Source organism: Apodemus sylvaticus, chromosome 8 (genome assembly GCF_947179515.1).
Source record: "Apodemus sylvaticus chromosome 8, mApoSyl1.1, whole genome shotgun sequence".
NCBI lineage: Eukaryota > Metazoa > Chordata > Mammalia > Rodentia > Muridae > Apodemus > Apodemus sylvaticus.
Window position 1 is genome coordinate 71254019 of NC_067479.1, and position 24208 is coordinate 71278226.

The following is a 24208-nucleotide window of genomic DNA, read 5'->3' on the forward strand; positions in this document are numbered from 1 at the left end:
AATACTCTTGGGTATATATCTGTGGTGGTTTGAAGAAGTATGGCTCCCATAAGCTAATATATTTGAATGTTTGGTTCTGAGCTATCGGGAAAGGTTAAGAGGAGTGGCCTTGCTGGAGAAGGTGTGTCAAAGGCCCAGGCTAGGCCCAGTCTTTCTCAGTGGGCTGCCTGTAGATCACATAGAGTTCTCAGCTACTTCTGTAGAACCATTGCTGCTTGCTCGCTGCCTGCTCCCCACCATGATATGGACTAACCCTCTGAAACTGTAGGCAAAGTGACCACTTTCAGTTGTCTCAGTTATGGTATTTCTACACAGCAATAGAAAAGTTACTAAAACAACATCCAAAGTAACCCAAGTGTGCTTGTTGGTTTTTCTTGACATAAACTGGAGTCACCAGCAAAGAGAATCTTAGTTGAGGAACTGCCTTGACTGGCTTGTGGCCATGTTCGTGAGAGGTTATCCTGATTAATGATTGATGTAGAAGGATCCACCTGACTGTGGGCAAAACCATCCCTGGGCAAATGGGCTGCCTGGGTTGTGTAAGAAAACTAGCTGAGCCAAAGAACAAGCCAGCAAGCAGCTTTTCTCTAAGATTTCTGCCTCAGGCTCCTGCCTGACTTATGTAAGTTCTTTTGTTAGATTAACTACAACAAAAGAAGTAACAAATCGGTTGAATTTCATAAAAAAATGCTTGCACCGAGGTACATATTTCAATAGCAGAACACTTGCCAACCTTGTGCATGTCTTGGGTCTAATCTCTAGCACCAAAGGAGGGAAAATCAAATGTTTTATGCACAGGACATAAAATGCCATAAAAATGTGAGATTAAGCAATGGTGTAGAGACAAATGGACAAATGACATTACTAAGTATATTGCTTTGTTCATATCAAAAGTTTCATGAGCCTGTTTCTTTAAATGTGATTTCAAGAATCACATTTGTGATTTTGAATCACATATATGATTCATATGAGTCTTTTAATCACATATGAGAAAATGGTAGGCCTGTGTAGAAGAAAAAGTGGTTTGTATTTCTCCAAATATGTGAATTTTACAATATGAGTTAGGCTATGAAAAATATTTTTCTTTGTTAATTGCTGTAAGAAAAAAATGTGGAGGCTTAGACGTGAAATAACACTTGGAAAACTGGAGCAAGATGATCATATGTTTGAGCTCAGCCTAGGGTATAGTACAGTGATTCTGCATTTTCACATGCACGCATACACACATACACACAGGCGCATGCATGGGAGAGCAAGAGCTATGAGGGGCAGGGAACAAAGACAATGAAAGAATCTTGTTAACTTTAAAGTTAGCTTAGCTTTGGAATTAAAAAGCAGATAGACAAAATATTGGAAGTATAAAAAGTTTTCACTTGAATTTAAGTCAAAGTCAGTCTTTTTGTTTCTTTCTATTGTGTCTCTTATTGTTGCCCAGATTGGTTTCAAATTCACAGAAACCCTCCTGAATGCTATAATTTAGGCATGAGTCACTGCACCTAGCTGGAAATCAGTCTTCACAACTCACCCATTACCTCCAAGCTTGTTTTAAAGTAACATGTTACTTCTGTCTAAACAAAGGAACAGAGTGAGAAGTTAATGTTAAGAACTTCAGTTTCATTCAATCTGTATTTTTAAGTTATTACCTGGAATCAAGAGAAGCAAGAAGTGTATCAAATTGTTTCTCCACAATCTCTGTAAGACTATGTGTCTCATGTCTTGTTTGATCTTGTGTGCTATCAAGCATCTGGAAAAGAAATATTTTAATGAACTAACCTGTATTTTTATTTTATAGTAATTGTATCACCAATATAACGCTGAATATAAAAGATACTTTCTAGACTTTCCCAAACAGCCACAGAGGTGTTAATAAACAAAAGAAACCATTAAGTTCAACTTTATACTCTGGCCCTTGTTAGTAAGATCACATCTTGTAGGCATTTTTGTACTAATAAATTGACAAAACAAAGAAAAAAAAACAATTAACACCTAAAAATCTACAGGTAGGTTTTATAAACTTTTTTCTTATCCCTTTTTGTTATTATAGGGCAAAAGCCATTTTGGACCACTGATTTTCTCTACAGCAGGATTCTCTAAAGTATAAAACCAACAAGCATCCAGAACAAAGTTAGAACACATTTCAGTTCTTGGTACAGACCAGGGTCCCTTAGCTCTTTCATCCCTGTATCCAGAGTTACTTAGTCCTACTGCAGGCAGGAGCCCCTCCTCCTACACTACCTCCATTTCCAGGAACTCTGCTTTTTGATGCAGACCAAGGTTTCCCTAGCTCTTCCCTATGTCTCTTCTTAGCCTTTCTTTTTAGCCCACCTCTATTCCTCTGTAAAACCTACAGACCTACTCTCTAGCAGGGACCCTAGAGCTACCATACTTGCCTAGGATCCAAAATGGCCAGCAGCAAACAAAGAATGAACACCTATCCAACAAGGACAATTGTGATATCTATACCAAGAAACACCTAAAATGTCATAAACCCAGAGTCCTAGATAACAGTGCAAAAATACAAATAAGTCAAGATAATATGCCTCCTTCAGAAGCCAGTAACCCATTGTAACAGGCCCCCAAAAATGTAAGCTAGCTTAAACACAACACAAAGACTCCAAAGTAGCAATTTGGAACATGTCCAAGTGCCATAAAGAGGACTAGAATAAATGTTTAGTGAAGACTATGAAAATACAGACAATTGAGTGAAATAATGAAAACATTTTAAGACATGAAAGTAAAAATAAGATTACTTAAAAAACCCTCAATGAAGTAAAACTGAAAATGAAAAACTTAGGATATCAAACAAAATAACCACACTGCTAAGCCTCACCAACAGATTATAAGACATGGAAGAGAGAATCTCAGGTACTCAAGACAAGATACAAGAAATGGATAGCCTAGCCAATGAGAATACGAAACCTAGAAAAGCAGGCACAAAACATCTGGGACACTATGAAAAGTCTAAACCTATGAATAAACAGGAGAGGAATGAGGAAAACCCAAGGCAATGGCACAGAAAATATTTTTAACAAAATCATAGAAGAAAAATTTCCCAATCTAAAAACGGCAGTACCTACTATGGTAAAAAAAACAAAAACAAAAACAAAAACAAAACAAAACAAAACAAAAAACCCAAAACACTAATAGAGCCAGTAAAGAGATTTCCCATGACACATAGTGTTGAAATAGTAAATGAACAGAACAAAGCTGGGACACTAAAAGCTGCAAGGGAAAAAGACAAAATAATTTAAAAACAGGCTCATTAAAGTAAGACCTGATTTTTCAATAGAGACTCTGATGGATGTTGTGTAAACTCTGAGAGACCACAGATGCTAGCCCAGACTACTACACCCCGTAAAACTATCAATCACAATCAACACAGAAAGAAAACCATTCCAACAAACCATTTTTGTACTGGTTTTTATTTACAATCATTAAAATAAAAAATTTAAGCAATTTGTATTTACCAACCACAAAAGACACTAGAATGAAAAATTCAGCCTAAAGAGGTTAACTATACCCAAGAAAACACAAATAATAAATTCTCAGAAAAATAATAAATTCTCAGAAAAGCAAATCCAAAGAAAGGGAAAACATAATAAAATAACAGGATCAATAAAAACCGTTCATTGATAATTCTCAATATTAATGATTTTAATTTCCTTATAAAAAGGCACAGACTAACAGATTAGATGAGAAATAGGATCCATCATTTTGTTGCTTCCAAGAAACACACCTTGACATCAATAATCAACATCACCTCAAAGTAAAAAAGATGGAAAAATGACCCAATAAGCAAGCAGATGTAGCTATTTTAATACCTAACAAAATAGACTTCAGGCAAACACAAATCAGGAAAGATAGGAAAGCATATACTACATATTCAAAGGAACAATCTACTGTGAGGACACTGCAATTCTAAACATTTAAGCACCAAAATAAGATCACTCAAACTCATAAACAAAACACTACTACAGCTAAAAATTATATACTGACCTCCCTGACACAGTAGTAGTCACTGATATTATACTCTTGCCAATAGACAGGCCATCCAGACAAAGCCAGAAATTCTGGAATTAAATAATGTCATAAATCAAATTGTCCTAACAGACATCTACAGAACATTCTACTAGAACACTAAAGACTGTACTGTCTTTTCAGCAGCGCATAAAACTATAAAAAGAAAACAATTATAAACAGATATAAGAAAATTAAAATAACACCCTCTACACTAAGAGGCCACAATAGATTAAAGCTGGATATCAACAGCAGGAATCTTACAAACTCATGGAAATGGAACAAACCAGAAAATAGAAGGAAAGTAAAACTGGTCTAGAATTTAACGAGAAGGAAACTACAGCATACCCAACCTACAAAACAACACCAAAAAGACCTGAAGTGATCTCACATTGGCATACTTGAAAGCTTTGGATCAGCAAGAAGTAATAATACCCAAAAGAGTAGATGAACAAACATAATCAAAACCAGGGCTGAAATAAACAAAATAGAAATAATAACAAAAGCAATAAAAAAAAAATCAATGAAACAAAGACTTGACTCCTTGAGTAAACAAATTGACAAAACCTTAAATTAACTAAAAAAAAAAAGAGAGAAGGTCCAAATTACTAAAATTAGTTATTATAACAGACGCTGTTGAAATTCAGAGAATCATAAAAGCCATACTTTAAAAATCTGTATTGTACCAAACTGTAAAACCAAAAAGAAATGGATATATTTCTTGATATAAATGACCTACTTTTAAAGTTAAACCAAGAACAATCAATTTAAACAGCATTAGTGAAATAGAAGCATTAATTAAATGTCTCCCAATGAATTCAGTGTAGAATTCTACCAGATCTTCAAAGAATAATTAATACCAACAGTCCTCAAATTATTCCACAACATAGAAACTTAAGGAAAATTTCCTAATTATTTTTACAAAGTCACTATAACTCTGATACAGTCAAAGATCCTCCAAAAATTTATAGACCAAAACATTTTATGAACATGAATGCAAAAAAAATTGAATATAACCAAGTTCAAGAACACATCAAAAAAGATACACCATGATCAAGTTGGCTTCATCCAAGAGATGAACATACACAAATCAGTAAATATAATCAACCAAATACACATAATGAAAGGGAAAACCCTACACAAGCACATTATTAGATGCAGAAAAGGCTTTTGGTAAAATCTAATATCCCTTCATGATAAAAGTCTTGAAGAGATTATGGATACAAAAGACATACCTCAGCATTCATAAAAACACTTTATAGCAAGCCCACAACAAACATCAAAGCATTTCCATTAAAATCAGGAACAAAGCTGTTCACTCATGTTCTGACTAGTTTTGTGTGTCAATTTGACACAAGCTAGAGTCATTAGAGAAAAAGAAGCTTCAGTTGGGAAAATGTCTCCACAAGATCCAGCCATAAAGCATTTTCTCAATTGGTAATCAATGAGAGCCCAGCCCATTGTGGGTGACACCATCCTTGGGCTGGTAGTCCTGGATTCTATAAGCAAGCAGACTGAGCAAGCCAAGTGAAGCAAGCCAGTAAGCAGCATCCTCCTTGGCCTCTGCATCAGCTCCTGCCTTTAGGTTCCTGCCTTGATTGGGTTCCTGTCCTGACTTCCTTTGGTGATGAAGAGCAATGAGAAAGTCTAAGAACTTGCTTTTTTGGTCATGGTGTTTGTCACAGCAATAGAAACCCTAACTAAGACAACTCTCTTCATACCTATTCAATATAGTACTATATTAACAATATAGTCAATATAAACAATACAACCCTAGTCAAAGCAATGGGATAACTGAAGATCAAGGGGAAACAAATAGGACAGGAAGAAGTCAAAGTATCTTTATTTGTAGATGATACAATTTTAAACATAAAAGATCCTAGAAACCCCAGCAAGAAACATCTAGAGCTGATAAACACTTTTAGCAAAGTAGCAGGATACAAAATCAACACAATCAAGTTAGTAGCATTCCTATGCACAAAAGGCAAACATATTGAGAAAATAGATCAGGTAACAATACCTTTCAAAAAGCCCTAAGAAAAGATGGAAGGAAGGAAGGAAGGAAGGAAGGAAGGAAGGAAGGAAGGAAGGAAGGAAGGAAGGAAGGAAGGAAGCCATCCCAGAAGCTCAGAATACCCAAGATACAATTCACAGATCACATGAAGCTCAAGATGTGGATACTTCAGTTCTTCTTAGAAGGGGGAACAAAATACCAATGGGAGGAGATATAGAGACAAAGTGTGGAGCAGAGACTGAAGGAATGGCCATTTAGAGACTGCTCCACCTGGGGATCCATCCCACATACAGTTATCAAACCCAGACACTACTGTGGATGCCAACAAGTGCTTGCTGACAGGAGCCTGATATAGCTGTCTCCTAAGAGGCTCTGCCAGTGCCTGACAAATACATATGTGGATGCTCACAGCCAATCAATGGACTGAGAACAGATTTCCCAATGAAGGAGCTAGAGAAAGGATCCAAGAAGCTGAAGGAGTTTGCAGTCCCATAGGAGGAACAATAATATGAACTAACCAGTAGCCCCAGAGCTCCCAGGGTCTAAACCACTATGGAGGGACCCATGGCTCCAGCTCTGTATGTAGTAGAGGATGGCCTTATCGGTCATCAATGAGAGAAGAGGTCTTTGGTTCTGTGAAGGCTCGATGCCCCAGTATAGGGGAATGCCAGGAAAGGGAAGCAGCAAGTGTGAGGGTTGGTAAGCAGGGGGAAGGGGGGATGAGACAGGTGGTTTTTGGAGGGGAGATGAGGAAGGGGATAACATTTAAAATGTAAATGAAGAAAATATCTAATAATAAAGAAGGAAGGAAGGAAGGAAGGAAGGAAGGAAAGAAAACAGCAGAAGGAAAGGAAAGGAAAGGAAAGGAAAGGAAAGGAAAGGAAAGGAAAGGAAAGGAAAGGAAAGAAAAGGAAAAAGGAAAGGAAAGGAAAGGAAAAAGGAAAGGAAAGGAAAAAGGAAAGGAAAGGAAAAAGGAAAGGAAAGGAAAAAGGAAAGGAAAGGAAAAAGAAAAGAAAAGGAAAGGAAAGGAAAAAGGAAAGGAAAGGAAAGGAAAGGAAAGGAAAGGAAAGGAAAGGAAAACAAAGAAATCTTGGAGATAACTCTAACCAAATAAGAGAAAGACTTCTATGATAAAAACCTTTTGGGACACTGAAAAAAGAAATCAAAGAAAACACAAGGATATGAAAAGATTCTAATGGGTCAGTAGGACAAATATTGTGAAAATGGTCTTCCAACCAAAAGCAATTTCCAGATTTAATGCAACCCTCATCAAAATTCCAGGACAATTCTTCATGGAAACTTAAAAAGTAATTTTCAAGTTCACATAGAAACACACACACACACACACACACACACACACACACACACACACACACACACACACAAGATAGAATAGCTAAAACAATCCTGAATAATAAACACAATTCATGGGAGTATCACCATCTCAGATTTCAAGTTGCACTGTAACAAAAATAGAATGGTATTGAAAAAAACAGACACACACGTGGCCAATGGAACTGAACTGGAGAGCCAGACATAAATCTACACATATATGGATAACCTGGTATTTGATAAATTCAAAAATACACACTGGAGAAAAGACGGCATCTTCAACAAATGGTACTGGTCAAGCTGGATAGCTAGCTCCATGTATCAGAATGAAAACAGAGTCATATCTATTACCTTGCACAAAACACAACTCCAAACATATCAAGACCTTCAACATAAGACAAGATACCTTGGATCTGATAGAAGAGAAAGTGAAGCGCTGGCTTGAACCTGTTGTCACTGCAAAGTATATTCTGAGCAATACACTGACAGCACAGACACTAAGACCAACAATTAAGAAACTGAACCTCAGGACACTGAAAAGTGGCAGCCTAAAGAATGGGAAAAGATCTTTAATAATTACATAATTAGTATTTAAACATGTAAAGATCTAGAGATGCAACATCAGGAAAACTAGCTGGCCTGGTGGTGGTGGCGCACACCTGTAATCCCAGCACTCTGGGAGGCAGAGGCATGTGGATTTCTGAGTTCAAGGCTAGCCAGGTCTACAGAGTGAGTTCCAGGACAGCCAGTGCTATACAGAGAAACCCTGTCTCGAAAAAACCAAATCCAAAAAACCAAAAATAAAACTAGCTGATTAAAAATAGAGTACAGAACTAAATAGAATTCTTAAAAGATGAAATGGCTAAGAATACTTAAAGAGATGTTCAACATCCTTAGCCATCAGGGAAATGTGAACTAAAACTACTTTTAGATTTTATCCTGCCCCAATCACAATGGGCAAAATCAATAAAACAAATGATAGCACATGTTGTCAGGAAACAGTCATTGCTGGTGAGAATGTAAACTGTACAGCTACTATGGAAATCAGTGTGGTGTTTCCTAAGGAAGCTGGGAAGGAATCTATCTCAAGATCTAGCTATACTACTCTTGGGCATACACCCAAAGCATTCTACCTCCCACTACAGAGACACTTGGCCATTCATTTTCATTGATGCTCTATTCATAACAGCCAGAAATTGGAAACAGCCTAGATGTATGTCAACTGACAAATAGACAATGAAACTGTATTACACTTATACAACAGATTATTATTCAGCTGCTAAAAAATGAAATTATGATTGTTGTAGGTAAACTAATGGAAACAGAAAAAAACTGAGTGAGGCAATTCAGACCCCAAAAGACAAATACTGTATGTTTTCTCTTATATGTGAATGTTATCGTTTAAGCTTTCAAATTTTGTGACAATCCAAATAGTTCCTAGTAAAGTACTAGTGGGGAGGAGAGAATCTCCCAAGAAGGTGGAAATATAAGCCAGAGTTATGGAGAAAAAAATGGGGAAACTGGAATAAGAGAATTAAATAGGAAGGAGATTGAAGAAAAGGGTAAAGGAATATGGGGAAGGACAACTAGTAAGAAAAGCCATTTGTAAAACTGTATGGGCACCTATTACAACAGAAGTTTTTAAAAACATATACATGTATGAAAGAAATATAAATGGAGTCATCAAATAAGGGGAGACAATGCCCCAACTAAACACTCTATTAAACCAAGTAAAACTTCCAGTGCTAAGAACGGGTTGCATCTGCTGAGTCATTGGCCAAAGGGGCTCTATGGAAAGGAGCATCACAGGCTATTGCCAGATGCTCTCTAGAACATGACAGTAAGGCATTTTTACTGAAGACAATGCTTACCTATGTTATCAAACACTGAGATGCTGAGCTGGTGCCTAACTAGAAACTTCATCCCAATTAACTAGTGTTCATGATTCTGGAAGGTTCTCTACATAAAACTAAAGGGAAAAGGTTATCATCATATTACCCAGCCACAAATCCTATGACCTACAACAGTAACCTGCAAGGCATTGGTGGTATAGATGTTATGGGAGAAACCAATTGCTTTTGATTGGATTTAAGGCCAACTTCATGTGATACTGCTTAAGTGGCCAAGAGCTTTAGATTAAATAGGTCATGGGCTCTAGAGAAAAATCTACTAATCATTCTGATAAAGGAACACAGCAATTAAATGACTTGTAATGACATACTGCTATATCCATAAATTAGTGCTTCACAAAGCCCTCTTCAGAAAAGCTTCTGCTTGCAATAAATGGGAACACAAAAACCTACAATTGAACAATGTGCAGAGAGTGAGACACTTTGGCACACTCAGTACTAAATGGGATGTCTTCAACAACCCCTCTACTACCGACACTCAGCTATCTATGTGGAAGGGGAGGCAGAAAGACTGTAAGAGCCATCAGTAATGGATGACTCCAAGGAAAAAGGTCTCCTAGAAGTAACAAAGATTAATGTACCTATGAACTCAGAAACTGTGGCAACACACAAAGACCTGCACAGGATCAAGACAAGGCCCCAACACTGAGAAGGAGATGTGGACAAAGGTTCCTATTCTTAACCAAGAAGCTATCTGTAACTGGTATCAGCAAATATGAAAATTCAGTTCACAGAAAGTACATATTCTGATTCCTCAAAACCTCTGGTTTTACTAAGCTTCTTAGAATAACAATGCTACAAACATAATCCTGGCAGGTCATGGGGGAAAGGTAGTTTTCAATTCTTTTGCCTGTTTCTCTGTTATTAACTAACCTCAGTGATCTCCATGCAAATATACATGTTTAGAGAGGTCATGTTGGCTGGGGTTCTAGATTGTGGGAGAGTGTTTGCTTCACATGAACCAAGCTTTAAGTTCAAGCCTCCATACTGACCCACACATACACACAAACATACCCCCCACCAAGAGGAAAGGAGTGGGCTTAGAACTTATTAACTGTGGTTATACCATCTTGGAAAGAAAAACAACCACCCACATGTTGTCACTCATATGTAGAACATAGCCAATAATATTTATGTATGTATACAAATATGTGTATTTGTGTATAGTATAGCATGTATGAGAGAAAAAAGAAATGGTAAATAGTAAGGAATAAAGGAGGACTGAATTCAGGCAATGGACATAAGTTATGGATGAGGTTATGAAACTAATTTTTTTTTAAGTTTTAACTTGGCCACAGACTTTTGGTGATAAGTATATAAAAACATATCAATAGTGAAAGTATAAAATATAATGTGAATTAACTGTACAGAAGTTCAGTGATTTGTATAGACTTTAGATTTGGTGAATTCTGGTCCATGATGGTTTTTATTTGCAAGCTTATTATAATAAAGTTTATTAAAAAGTAGTTTTTTTCCATAAAGAGGTCATGCTTTATCTCCTGGTAGAATTTACTCAAAATGCTTACTTTTATAGCATTACTTAATTGTTCAAAATTACAGCCTGCTATCTTCAGTGCTTCATCAATTTCTTCCGTCTCCTAAGAAGAGAGGGAACCATATACAAATATAAAACACAAAATAGATGCTTAGATACATTTTAGTTGCAAAAACTTGAGCTATTATTTGGCTACAAATACAACAAAATCTACCACAGAAGTGTAAAAGCAAGAAACAACAATAAAAGTATTTCTTTCTTTAAAAAAAGATTTATTTAATTATTTATTTTATGTATATGAGTACACTGTAGCTATCCTGATGATTGAGAGCCATTATGTGGTTGCTGGGATTATTTTTTTACTTGATATATTTTTTATTTACATTTCAAATGATTTCCCCCTTTCTGGCTTCCCACTCCCTGAAAGTCCCATAAGCCTTCTTCCCTCCCCCTGTTTCCCCCTCTACCCCTTTCCACTTCCCTGTTCTGGTATTGCCCTATACTGCTGCACTGAGTCTTTCCATAACCAGGGGCCACTCCTCCATTCTTCTTGGACATCATTTGATGTGTGGATTATGCTTTGGGTATTCCAATTTTCTAGACTAATATCCACTTATTAGTGAGTGCATACCGTGATTGATCTCTTGAGACTGGGTTACCTCACTTAGTATGGTGTTCTCCAGCTCCATTCATTTGTCTAAGAATTTCATGAATTCATTGTTTCTAATGGCTGAATAGTACTCCATTGTGTATATATACCACATTTTTTGTATCCATTCCTCCATTGAGGGATACCTGGGTTTTTTCCAGCTTCTGGCTATTATAAACAGGGCTTCTATGAACATAGTGGAGCATGTATCCTTATTACATGCTGGGGAATCCTCTGGGTATATGCCCAGGAGTGGTATAGCAGGATCCTCCAGAAGTGACATGCCCAGTTTTCTGAGGAACCACCAGACTGAATTCCAGAGTGGTCGTACCAATTTGGATGCTGGGAATTGAACTCAGTACCTCTGCTTGCTCTGGCCCCACTAGCTCGGGCCTGCTTGGTTGGGCCCTGCTTTGACCCTGCTCACTCCAGCCCAAAGATTTATTTATTATTATATGTAAGTACACTGTAGCTGTCTTCGGACACACCAGAATAGGGTGTCGGATCTCATTACAGATGGTTGTGAGCCACCATGTAGTTGCTGAGATTTGAACTCAGGACCTTCAGAAGAGCATTTAGTGCTCTTATCTGCTGCACCATCTCACCAGCCCTAAAAATACTTCTAATCACACCTATTTAAGAAATAAAAATAATTAACAATTTTATTCCATTAATATGGATACAAAACCCAAGTCTCAGGCATGCTAGTCAAGCATTTGATCACTGAGCTACAACCTCAGCCAGTAGAAACTATGAACATTTTGTCATACCATTTTAGATCTTCTCCCCATAAACATACATATACACTCACACACTTTGTGAGATAGGGTCTTTCACTATGTGTTTCTGGTTGGCTTGGAACTCACTTATGGAGATCAGGCTGTCCTCAAACTTGCAATAACCCTCTGCCCTGTCTTTATAGTGTTACCATCCACCATCCTTAGTGATCTATGAGCCATCTGCCACACTCTTCCAAGTGAGGGCAGTACAAATATGTACCACTAAGGCTACCATAAAGATAGTGTTTAACATAAAATTGTACTTTGAATCCATTTTTCAATTTAAAATTATCTCAGAAAAATGTATCAAGGAAAAAAGTATATACACAATTTTTAGGAAAAGATGATTATAAATATGTCTCTGCTAAGAGTTTAAGTTGGGCCTGACACTATTACTGAGGCTATGGAGTGCTCCCAAAAAGGGATCTAGCATGACTGCCTTCCAAAAGACCCAACAAGCAGCTGAAAAGTCAGATGCAGATATTTACACTCAACTAATGGACAGAGCTGCTGACCCGTGTGGTTGAATTAGGGGAAAGCTGGAAGAAGCTGAGGAGGAGGGCAACCCTGTAGGAGGACCAGTAGTCTCAGTTAACCTGAACCCCTGAGGTCTCTCAGATACTGGACCACCAACCACCAACCAGGCAGCATACACCAGTTGATATGAGGCCCCCAACACATACACAGCAGAGGACTGCCCAGTTTGGGTTCAGTCAGAGAAGATACACCTAATCTTCAAGAGACTGGAGGCCCCAGGGAGTTTAGAGGTCTGATTGAGTGTAGGGTAGGAGGGTGGGGACATCCTCATGAGACAGGGAAGTGGGGAGGAGGTAGGATGGGGAACAGTCAGAGGGTGGACCAGGAGGGCGATAAAATGTGGAGTGTAAAATAATGATTAAATAAAAAATTTTAAAAAATTAAAAAAGTTTAAGTTGATAGATGTGGTAACACATTTGTAACCACAGCATTTGGGGCAGGTACAGGCAGGAAGATGAGATCATCTTGAGCTATATAGTGAATTCAAGTCCAGCTTGAGCAACATAAGGTCCTATTCTTTTAATTAGAGTTAAAACAAAAGATAATGAATAAGATTCAGACTTCAGCCCCTCTTCCAGACCATTAATTTTTTTTTTAACAAAAAAGCTACATATTTAACTTAGATTTTAGAGTCTGTTCTCTAAGCTCAAAGTAAGTAAATGTTTATCATTAACATTATTCAGAATAGTAGTAGGTAAAATTTAATCTTCAACAACAAACAATATCATTATCAATAATAAATGCAGTTAGGCCTCTTGGTTGTCACTGAAATAACTAAAAAACTATATTCAGAATTTAGAAAAAATTAACTGCAATATTTCAGTGAACTTGGATTAAGTAGCTAGGTTCACAGAGGAGAAAGCTATATTCAGGGAAGTATTAGGAACTTTGAAATCAATTCAGCCAAAATATGACTCAGGAAAAGAGAGATTTACAAACAGGTTTGTAACAAAAACACGCTAAAACTGTTCAATCAGACAGCAAAGCAAAAAAATTCAAGTAAGGAGAGTAGGTTTATCTGTTCCTTTTAAGCTTCTAAAGGAATCCATAATTGTAGGGATCCTAAGAAGAAAAGTCAGCTACCTAACATAAAGCCAAATGTTTTGTTTCACAATACTTCATGACCAATGTTTCATACCGACATTACAGCTGATGGGCTTGAAACATTCCTATGTATGGAGGACGAATGTTCCAGATCAATAATCAGCTGGTCCACTGTCTTTTCAAGAGCTGAAGAGCAGTTATTTACCCTGAAAAGAAATCAAATGTGTTATGTGGAATACAAGCACAGATATAATCTCCATGGCCTTCTCATTTTTATTCTATCAAAAATAATTCAGATGATGACTTATAAGAATATGTTCTCAATAATCAACAATCTATAAATAAAAATTACTTTCATATAATTTTAATATAAATTTGACTTAAGCAAATTCCTAAAAGTAATACCTTATACCATGTTCTAATTTCCTATTCACCTTTCTTGGTATTTTGGGGTAAAATATTAATAATGTCTGAGATATTTTAAGCTCATCAATTAAAATAATTAATGCATTCAAATAAGTAGTTTTTTGACAATGGTTATAAAGATTTTATTGAAATACTTCAATAGTTAAGAAGCTCTTTGGGACAAAATTAAGTAAGAAAATAAAAGCTGGACAATACAAACAAATCTAGTGTGACTATGTACTGTATGTAGCTCTGTGGCTGTGATAAGCAAAAAGTAACTCAGGGTACTTATGCTAGCTAACAGGTCATACATAGCCCATCACTGAGGGAGATAAAGACAGGAGCTAAAGAAGACACCTGAAGCAGAAACCATGGAGGAGCACTGTAAGAAGTACTTCCATGCAGACAAATCAGCTATTAAGAGTGGCCTTTGTTAAGGATTACACAGCACAGTACACATGGTCCACAGAAAATGATCAATAACTTACTTTGTTAAATTGTTAGAAGGGGTATTAGGACAGAGCCTATTCCCTTTCCTTACAAGTTTGGGTAACGTGATACCCTATCTCAGAAACCTCAAAATGCCACACTAGAAAATTATATATAAAACTGTTTAAACAAAATTACATTTAAGAATGAAGGTTCTAATATAAATTTATGTAGAATGTCTAATTTAAAAACTGGTCATTTAGAACAAAAATTTTAACTTTTACTAGACATTATATACATATAAACAGAAGTGTGATTTCATTAACTTGTATTAATGTTTTAAGTCAGAAAATTCAAAATGAAATAAAGATCTTTGGAGGAAAGCAAAATCTCTGAAAGCACTGAATGGTCTTATCAGGGCTGATTGGCATGAATGGAGGAGCAATGCTGCCTCCTCTGGGAGTGAGCTCTCTTCATTACCATAATCCTACACTCTTTGTTTAAACTCACTCCACACTGCCCAATACATTATCTGTTGGACTTTTGCAAATGTCCAAATATGGCAACCCCAAATTTGATAAAAATGGTTACTTCATGGAGACAGATCTATGGCCATCGAATCACAATGGTTCCTAAAGTTCTGGTCTCATCATTTGCATAGGACTCATGGAGAAAGTGACTGGAGAATTATATTTACAGGAGTTGAGAGAAGTACTGTGTCTGTTAACAACTAGATGTCTAACTTCAGGTGAGAGATTTTCTACCCAAAGGTACAACTAGAATCATTCTTTTACTTTGTCCATAACTCATCAAAGTCTGAAAGTAAAACTATGGTAGTATAATGAAAATCAAGTACTTCAATTTAAAGAATTTAGGATTTGAACTGGGCAGTCCATGATAACTGGAGAGCAAGGAGAGTAGGAAGTGAAATGAGAGAGAGAGGGGAAGAGAAAAAAGAGAATTAATGGTGCAGTACAATGGAAGACAGGTTATAGGCATAGAAGATAGTGGGATAGCGAGAATCTGTAGGAGGTAAATGAATAACAGTATTAGAAACCTGGATAATTTACCTGGCATTACTTATGAAATTAGTTCCAAAATGAGACAGCTCCTTGAAAACCCCTATTTTTTATTTCTAGAGTGCCTATCATATTAAATATGCTTTAAAAAGTGAAGATCTATATAAATATAAGTGAGGTTCTAGAAAGCTGGTGTGCTGGCATCAGCTCCAGCCTCCAGGTTCCTGCCCTGCCTGAGTTCCTGCTCTCACTGCTTTTAATGAGGAACTGTGATACGGAACTGTAGATGAAAGAAAACCCTGTCCTATCTACGTCACTTTGGTCATGGAGTTTCATCACAGCAATAGTAATCCTAAGATAGCTATTATGTAAATTCTTTATCACTTAAAAAGTTGAAAAGCCAATTTTTATCTGTCTTTTCCCACAAAAACTCAGCTTTAAAGATAACATTATTTAGACTAATGTAAGAATTCACAAATAATTATACAATATAAATATACAGATTCTATCTAACAAATATTACTTGTTTGTTCTTTGCATTGCTCTTGGGTTATAGAGAGGAGCAAGATGGTTCTGTGCTCTTTAACAGGATTAAAAACTAGCAGGGTGGGCTGGAGAGATGGCTTAGTGGGTAAGAGCACCGATTGTTCTTCCAAAGGTCATGAGTTCAAATCCCAGCACCTACATGGTAGCTCACAACCATCCATAAAGAGATCTGATGCCCTCTTCTGGTGTGTCTGAAGACAGCTACAGTGTGCTTACATATAATAAAAACTAGCAGGGTAATTTTTTATTTGAAACGGTAAATGGTTAAGGCCATAAAAAATAACATAATGGTTGTGTCTAACTCAGTTATGCTTAAAAGGGGGTGAATATGATAAAATATATGCACATATGAAAGTATAATAAACCCCATTACTATATGGTACTAAAAATATCTAATTCAAAGGCCAAGTCTCATAGAAAGGTGGAAAAAAATAAGAGAACTCAAAAGTTGCTCTAATTCCTTTTATAAATTATCTCTCCAATCATCTTTTACCTCATATTGTACTGCCATTCTTACTATAAACAGAGAAGTTCTTTTTTCTTTACAAATTACTATCATTCAGCTGCAATATTTTAGCTAATTCTGGATTCTCAGTCTCCCGTTTCAAGGTTTTCTTGCAATCTTTTATGTGTATGCAAAGTGCTGCTTTTTTATGGAGTGAGATCCATACCAGTCAAGACAAATCAATGAACTTAAGTAGCACTCTAGAAACAACAGGCCAGAAACACATGCAACAGTCACAGTTAATCAATAATTCTAAAGTTTTAACACTGAGCTTTAAAGTGCTAAAGTAAATGCACACAAGAACATACATTTTAGGTGGCAATGCTTCCAGAGAAGAATCTTCTTTGATGAATCCATCTACTGGATAGTGACCTTGATTCATACCGACAGTTGTATGAACCTTAAGACAAAACAAGAATAAACAAATTCATAGTAATTAAACTCCACTAATGCGGAACCAGGTAACTTTTTGTGTGCTAGTCATAAAAAGGAACAGGTAACAATAAAGACTCTAAAATTCTCTAAGTCAAGGGAAAACTGTACTTGTAGTTTTACCTTAATTAGTATGAGAAAAATTAGTACCCTAATGCCTATTAATTAAACAGAACATTAAAGTAACCCAAGCAACCCTTTGTTACAAATCTAAAGGAAATCACTGTGACAACACTTTAAAATTTGCTATTAAAGAATACATTGTGTGATAGTTTTATTCTGCTAATAACTATTAAATCCTATATAGCATAAACTCTAAAATAATTGCTGGTTATAAAACAAGAATCAAGTAAGTGGATAATAGTGCCAGTTTTCTAAAGATAGACTTAATATCCTAAAATCCACCAAATATAAAAATTAATAGTCATGTCGGGTAGACCTGTATCCCCATATACTTAAGATGCTAAGACAGAGGGATCTTAAGTTCAAGAACAACATGTGCAACTTAGCAAGACTGTTTTAAAAAATGAAATGAAAATAAACAAGCAAAAAAAGACCAGTAGGACAGAAACAAAACTACAGTCTAAAAATATAGCACTCAGTTGCTTTTGTGTTGGCCAACTAATCCTAAGAATGGGACATACCCCTTGTGATATGTTAGAATATCTTTTGGGTTATATGCCCAGGAGTAATATAACTGGGTCCTCTTTCTCCACATCCTCACCAGCATCTGCTGTCACCTGAGTTTTTGATCTTAATCCATTCTGACTAGTGTGAGGTGGAATCTCAGGGTTGTATTGATTTGGAATTCCCTGATGACTATGGATGTTGAATAGTTCTTTAGGAGTTTCTCAGCCATTTGGTATTCCTCAGCTGAGAATTCTTTATATAGCTCTGTACCCCATTTTTATTGGATATTTTATTTATTTACATTTCAAATGTTATCCCCTTTCCCAATTCCCTCTCCACCCCCAGAAATCGCCTATCTGATCCCCCTACCTCTGCTTCTATGAGGGTGTGCCCCACCCACCCACCAACTACCTCCTCCCTGCCCTCACATTCCCCTACACTGGGGCATTGAGCCTTCCCAGGAACAAGGGCCTCTTCTCCTACTAAAGCCTGCCAAGGCCATCCTCTGCTACACATATGGTCAGGACCATGGGTCCCTCCATGTGTACTTCTTGGCTGGTGGTTTAGATTCTGAGATCTCTGATTGGTTGATATTGTTGTTCTTCCTATGCTGAACCCCTTCAGTTCCTTCAATCCTTTCTCTAACTCCTCCATTGGGGACCCTGTGATTAGTCCAATGGTTGGCTGCATCCCATTTTTAATAGGGTTATTTGAGTCTCTGGAGTCTAATTTCTTGAGTTCTTTGTATATATTAGATATTAGCCCTCTGTCAGATGTAGGGCTGGTAAAGATCTTTTCCTAATCTGTTGGTTGCTGTTTTGTTTATTGACAGTGTTCTTTGCTTTACAGGTTTGTCATTTTTTGAGGTCCCATTTGTCAATTCTTGCTCTTAGAGCATAAGCCACTGGTATTCTGTTCAGGAAAATTTCCCCTGTGCCCATGTGTTCCAGGCTTTTCCCCACTTTCCTTTCTATTAGTTTCAGTGTATCTGGTTTTATGTGTAGGTCCTTGATCCACTTGGATTTGAGCTTTGTACAAAGAGATAAGAATGGATCAATTTGCATTCTTATTCTACATTCTGATCTCCAGCTGAACCAGCACCAAATTTACACAATATCTTTCCACAAATCCAGCCCTACAAAGGATGATAGAAAATCCCAACACAAGGAGGGAAACTATACCCTAGAAAAAACAAGAAAGTAACCTTCTTTCAACAAATCGAAAGGAAGATAGCCACATAAATACAATTTCACCTCTAACAACAAAAATAACAGGAAGCAACAATCACTATTCTTTAAGATCTCTTAATATGAATGGACTCAATTCCCCAATAAAAAAGACATAGACTAATAGACTGGATATGTAAATAGGACCTAACATTTTGCTGCATACAGGAAATGCAACTCAGTGACAAAGACAGACACTACCTCAGAGTAAAAGGCTGGAAAAACAATTCCAAGCAAATGGTCCCAAGAAACAAGCTGGAGTAGCCATTCTAATATCGAATAAAATTGACTTTCAACCAAAGGTTATCAAAAAAGATAAGAAAGGACATTTTATACTCATCAAAAGAAAAATCTACCAAGATGAACTCTCAATTCTAAACATGTATGCTCCAAATGCAAGGGCACCCACATTCATAAAAGAAATACTACTAAAGCTCAAAGCCCACATTGCACCTCACACAATAGTGAGAGACTTCAATTTCCTATTCTCATCAATGGACAAATCATGGAAACAGAAACTAAACAGAGACACAGTGAAACTAAAAGAAGTTATGAGCCAAATGGATTTGACAGATCTCTATAGAACATTTCATCCTAAAACAAAAGAATATACCTTCTTCGGGGAGTGGGGGTCCAGAAAAGGGGAAATCATTTGAAATATAAATAAATATATCAATAAATTTAAAAAAAAAAGAAAGCCATCCACAACAGACTGACCTCTATTAAACCGGTTGGTTCATCTTGACTGAGTTACTGAGTTCAAAGTCTATAGGTGAGTAAGGCTACTGATAACAAGTCTTCATGGCAACTCCTGGAACAATGAGGGCTAAGCAGCAGGGAAGACCTTCTAGCCCAGTGCCAGCTTGGTTTCTTTAGGCCCTGGACCAAAGCATTTGATGTTTCCAGCAATAGTTTTTTTATCACCTAGTTCTGATGGGCCACCAAAGGGAGTGACAGTCGCCTATACTGTTTGGGGTCTTCTGGGATCTTCTTTGACCAACAACTCATAGATAATTGACATCTATGAGTCTCTGTAGTCACCAATCTGGCACTGTAATTCTTTTTAATAACCTATGGCTTTGGGGGACAGTTTTATTTATCCACAAAGGGTACTTCTGCTAAAAAACAACTTATTTTTGATTATCTTATTAAGTATCAGATTTTCTTATTGCCTCCTCATATACCTTTGATTTTGTCTGACGCTACCTTTACCCAATCTTCTCTTCTATCTCCCTATTCCCCTTCCCCAATTAAACCTTCTCACTCCCAGTATCCAGCCTTCCACTTTCAAATCATATATGGTCTACCCTCCCTTCTTAAAGAAACCCTCTCCCATGAACTCATATCTAGTTTTCTGCAATCTACATGTACCTACTTCCACATAGATGCATATACATGAAAGTTAGAAGCTAAGAGTGTAATTAGAGAGAACACGTGGTGTTTATCTTTTTGAACCCAAGTTACCTTACTTAATTTCCAGTTTAATTCATTTTCTTACAAATTTCCCAATTCCATTTTCCTTATGGCTTAATAAAATTCCACTGTGTGTAATATTTTTATTATCCATCATCTGTTAATGAAAATCTAGGCTGATTCCACTTCTCTTATGAACTGAGCAGCAATAAATATGGACATGCAAGCATTTATGTGATAGGATATAGAATCTTTTAGGTATATATGTCCATGGACCAAATACCTGGGTCATATGGAAATTCTGTGTTGAGATTTATAATAACCTCCACAGTAATAATGGAGCCTGCTTGCATTGTATCCCACTAGATTTTGGTGTGTTGAGGCTTCATTTTTTTTTTTTATTAAATTCTAGGAACTGTTTGATTTTCTTAGTGATCCATCATTTAACAAACTTTTCTATTTCTAGCTTTGTTCTACTGTGAATACAAGAGACTATCTCAGTTTTCTTCTATTTGGTGAGACATTCTTTGTGTCCTTATGTGTGACCTATTTTACAGAAAGTTCCATGTGATATTTAAGTGTCTATTATGCAGTGTTTTTATGGAATTAATTTTTTCTATAATGTCATTTAAATCTGATTCTTAGTTTTTATCAGAATAATCTCTTGGTGAGAGTCACCCACTAAAATTGTATTGGGGCTAATCTTTGACTTTGTACCTAGTACATATGAACCTTGGTGCACCTGTACCTAAAATTTTTGTATCTTCCTGATTGTTCTTTAAACAGTAAGAAGTTCCTTTAGCTGTCTTGACTAGTTTGTTTGGAGTCTATTTTGTTAGAGATGCATTCTTATTTCCTAGTTTCATTTGCTTGGAATACTAGTTTTCATACTTTTACCATAAAAATCTTATTTATTGTTGACATGTATGTTGGAAGAAGAAAATATATCTTGTTCTTTAATCAAATTTGCTAATCTGTGTCACTTTACAGAGGATTACAAGCATTAGAGTATAGAGTTATTACTGAAAAGTGTAAATTAAGTTCTGTTATTTTTATTAGGTGAGTTTGGTGTTTTAAAATTCATTTGTTCTAGCATCTGTTTTTTTCCCTATGTGTTTATCACTTTTGAAGTGTTTATCATTCCCGTCAGTCTGAAGAATTACTTCCAGCATCCTCTGCAGAGATGGTTAAAAGTTATATATTACTGTAGTCTGCTTTTATCATGGAATATTTCTTTCTCCACAAATTCTGACATATTTTTTCTAGGCACAGTAGTCTTGGCTGAAAGCTGTAATGTTTTACACTTTATTATTCTATTTTGGCTTTTGAAGTTTTTGCTGAAAAAACAGCTGCTACTTGTTGGGTCTGTGACTTGGTGTTTCTATCTTAGAGCTCTCAATATACTTTGTTTTGCTATATTTAGTGTGCTAACTATGTATGACACTGGTAATGTTCTTATATTGTGCTATTTGATACTTTACACCTTTTGTATTTGGATGAGCCCCTCTCTTATTTTCGGGTATGAGATGGTTATTCTTGACTGCCAACTTGACTATAATCTGGTATTAACTAAGATTAACTAAATGGCTGGACACACCTGTGAGAGATTTTTTTCTTAATTAAATAATTTGAAGTAGGGAGCTCTACTTATAGTCTGGATATTTGAGGTTGGAAGATACAACTTTACCAGATCTTTTGTGATGGGAAAATATACCTTTTATATGGGCCACAGCTTGTGCTATAAAGCCAATATAAAGACATGGACGAAAGGCACTTTGTCTGCTTGCTCTTGCTCTCTCTAATAAGTCCATTTCTTCACTGGAATTAGAGCCTACTTCTTCAGTATATACTGAAGACCAGCAGAAACATCTAACCTTGTGAACTGAATAACTACTGGATTCTTGGACTTTATATATACATCCTTGAACTAGTTGGACCACAGCCTGTATACTATTCTAATAAACCTCTCATCTTTATAATCTATATATACCTACATTATATATATTTCTATAAGTTCTGTTCCTCTAGAGCAGTGGGTCTCAACCTTCCTAATGCTGTAACCCTTTAATATAGTTCCTTATTTTGTGGTGACACCAACCATAAAATTATGGTGCCTCATAACTGTAATTTTGCTATGGCAATGAATTGTAATGTAAATATTTTGGGAGACAGTGTTCTGCCAAAGTGATCATGATCCACAGGTTGCAAACTGATGTTTTGGAGAACCCTAATACAGGGGATTTTCTGCAATAATTGTACTGAAATATTCTTTATGATTTCAGAGTACAATTCTCCATTTTTACTCATTATTCAGTTTTTCATGGTATCCCAAAGACCTTGAAATATTTTTTTAAAAATCCCCACTTAAAAAATTATAGTCCTCATCAGAATGTAACAATTCTCTTATACTTCAAGCTCTCATGCTCTGCCCTCCTTGTGGTCTACTCTATTAATGAAGATTTTAACTGAGTTTTTTTTTTTAACATTTAATCTTTCATTTCCAGCATCTTTGAAGAAGGGTTTCTCTTCAAACCATCTCCTTTTTTAATTCAACTTTCATATTTTGTACTGAATTCCTGATTACTTGGTAATCTTTGTGCTTTGGGGATTCACTCAGAAGTTTATAGTGTCCTCTTTAACTGCTTCAAACACACTTATTATCCTTTGAATCCTTTGTATGGAATTTTGTCAAAATTACACTGATTAGAGGCCATTCCTCTGAGATTGGCAGATTTTGGAGACATGTTATCCTTGCATGTTATCCTTTTCATGTTCTTGTGTTTTTACAGTTGGAACTTGCACATTAAGAGTTAGATTATTAGTTGGATATTTTTAGGTCACCTTTCTTCTTTCAGTGAAAGAGTTTACAAATGTTCAGGAAGGACTAGTCTGTGGTAGAGATGACTAGTCTTTTATCTTTTAGACTGGTCTCCAGGGCCCCAGAACCTATCTCCAGTGTTCCCCTTTGAGCAGAATACTATTTGCAACAAAGGTCATTATCCAGTGTTAGACTCAGGACCACTGGATAAAATCAAAGTGACAGTCAACCATGAAACAATAACCCCTTAAGCACTAAACATTTTAGAGAAAAGAAACATTGGATCCTGTGTGCACTATATTAGTTGCTATGGGTATAAGTAGAAAGAAAAAAAGACATTAAGAGTAGTTAATATTGGGATGACAGAAAGTAGAAGATAAATGTAGAAAGAGGAACTGTAGGGTGTAGGGATGAGGAACAGCTGGGACTTTTGGGTCTCCTCAGGCAAGAGACAGATTCAGGAGAGGAAAAAAGAGTTTCCCATGCTTTGGAGAGAGAAAAGCCAAGCAACCATGTAATATCTAGGATGAAGTGGCCACAGGCCACTTCTACAGGAGGGAGGTTGGGGATGTTTAGCTGGGATTAGATGTAACTGAACAACTAAAGTTGAGGGCAGGTAGAAAAGTTCAGAGCTAAGAATATTGATAAGGGTAGGAGATAAGTAGCACCCAGCAATTAATTGTACCAAAAAGGCAAGTTGAAATTGAGTGTGTGTGTGTGTGTGTGTGTGTGTGTGTGTTGTTGTTGTTGTTGTTTTCATGTGAGGATCCATTGTGTGGTTTAGGTATAAGCATAATTGTGGCTTCATAGAATGAATTGGGTAGCGTTTCTTCTTTTTCTATTTTGAGGAATAGTTTGAAGAGTATTGTTATTAGGTCTTATTTGAGTATTGTTATTAGGTCTGCTAGAATTCTACACTAAAGCAATCTGGTCCTGGGCATCTTTTATCCAGTTCACAAATCTTATGGATAAGATTCCCCATTTTATGTGGGTGTTACTGAAAATGAA

The 24208-nt window shown here is 36.4% G+C and overlaps 1 protein-coding gene across 2 annotated transcripts in view; it reads right to left on the minus strand.

The window, feature by feature from the left end:
• Positions 1–24208, minus strand: part of Rnf17 (ring finger protein 17) — a 135553-nt gene that overhangs the window by 104568 nt on the left and 6777 nt on the right. For both annotated transcript variants that reach the window (XM_052191357.1, XM_052191356.1), the window contains exons 3-6: positions 16990–17081; positions 13872–13983; positions 10800–10871; positions 1644–1744 (exon numbers count right to left, since the gene is read on the minus strand). In XM_052191357.1, the coding sequence (XP_052047317.1) occupies positions 1644–1744; positions 10800–10871; positions 13872–13983; positions 16990–17081 (377 nt within the window). The remainder of the gene's footprint in view (positions 1–1643; positions 1745–10799; positions 10872–13871; positions 13984–16989; positions 17082–24208) is intronic.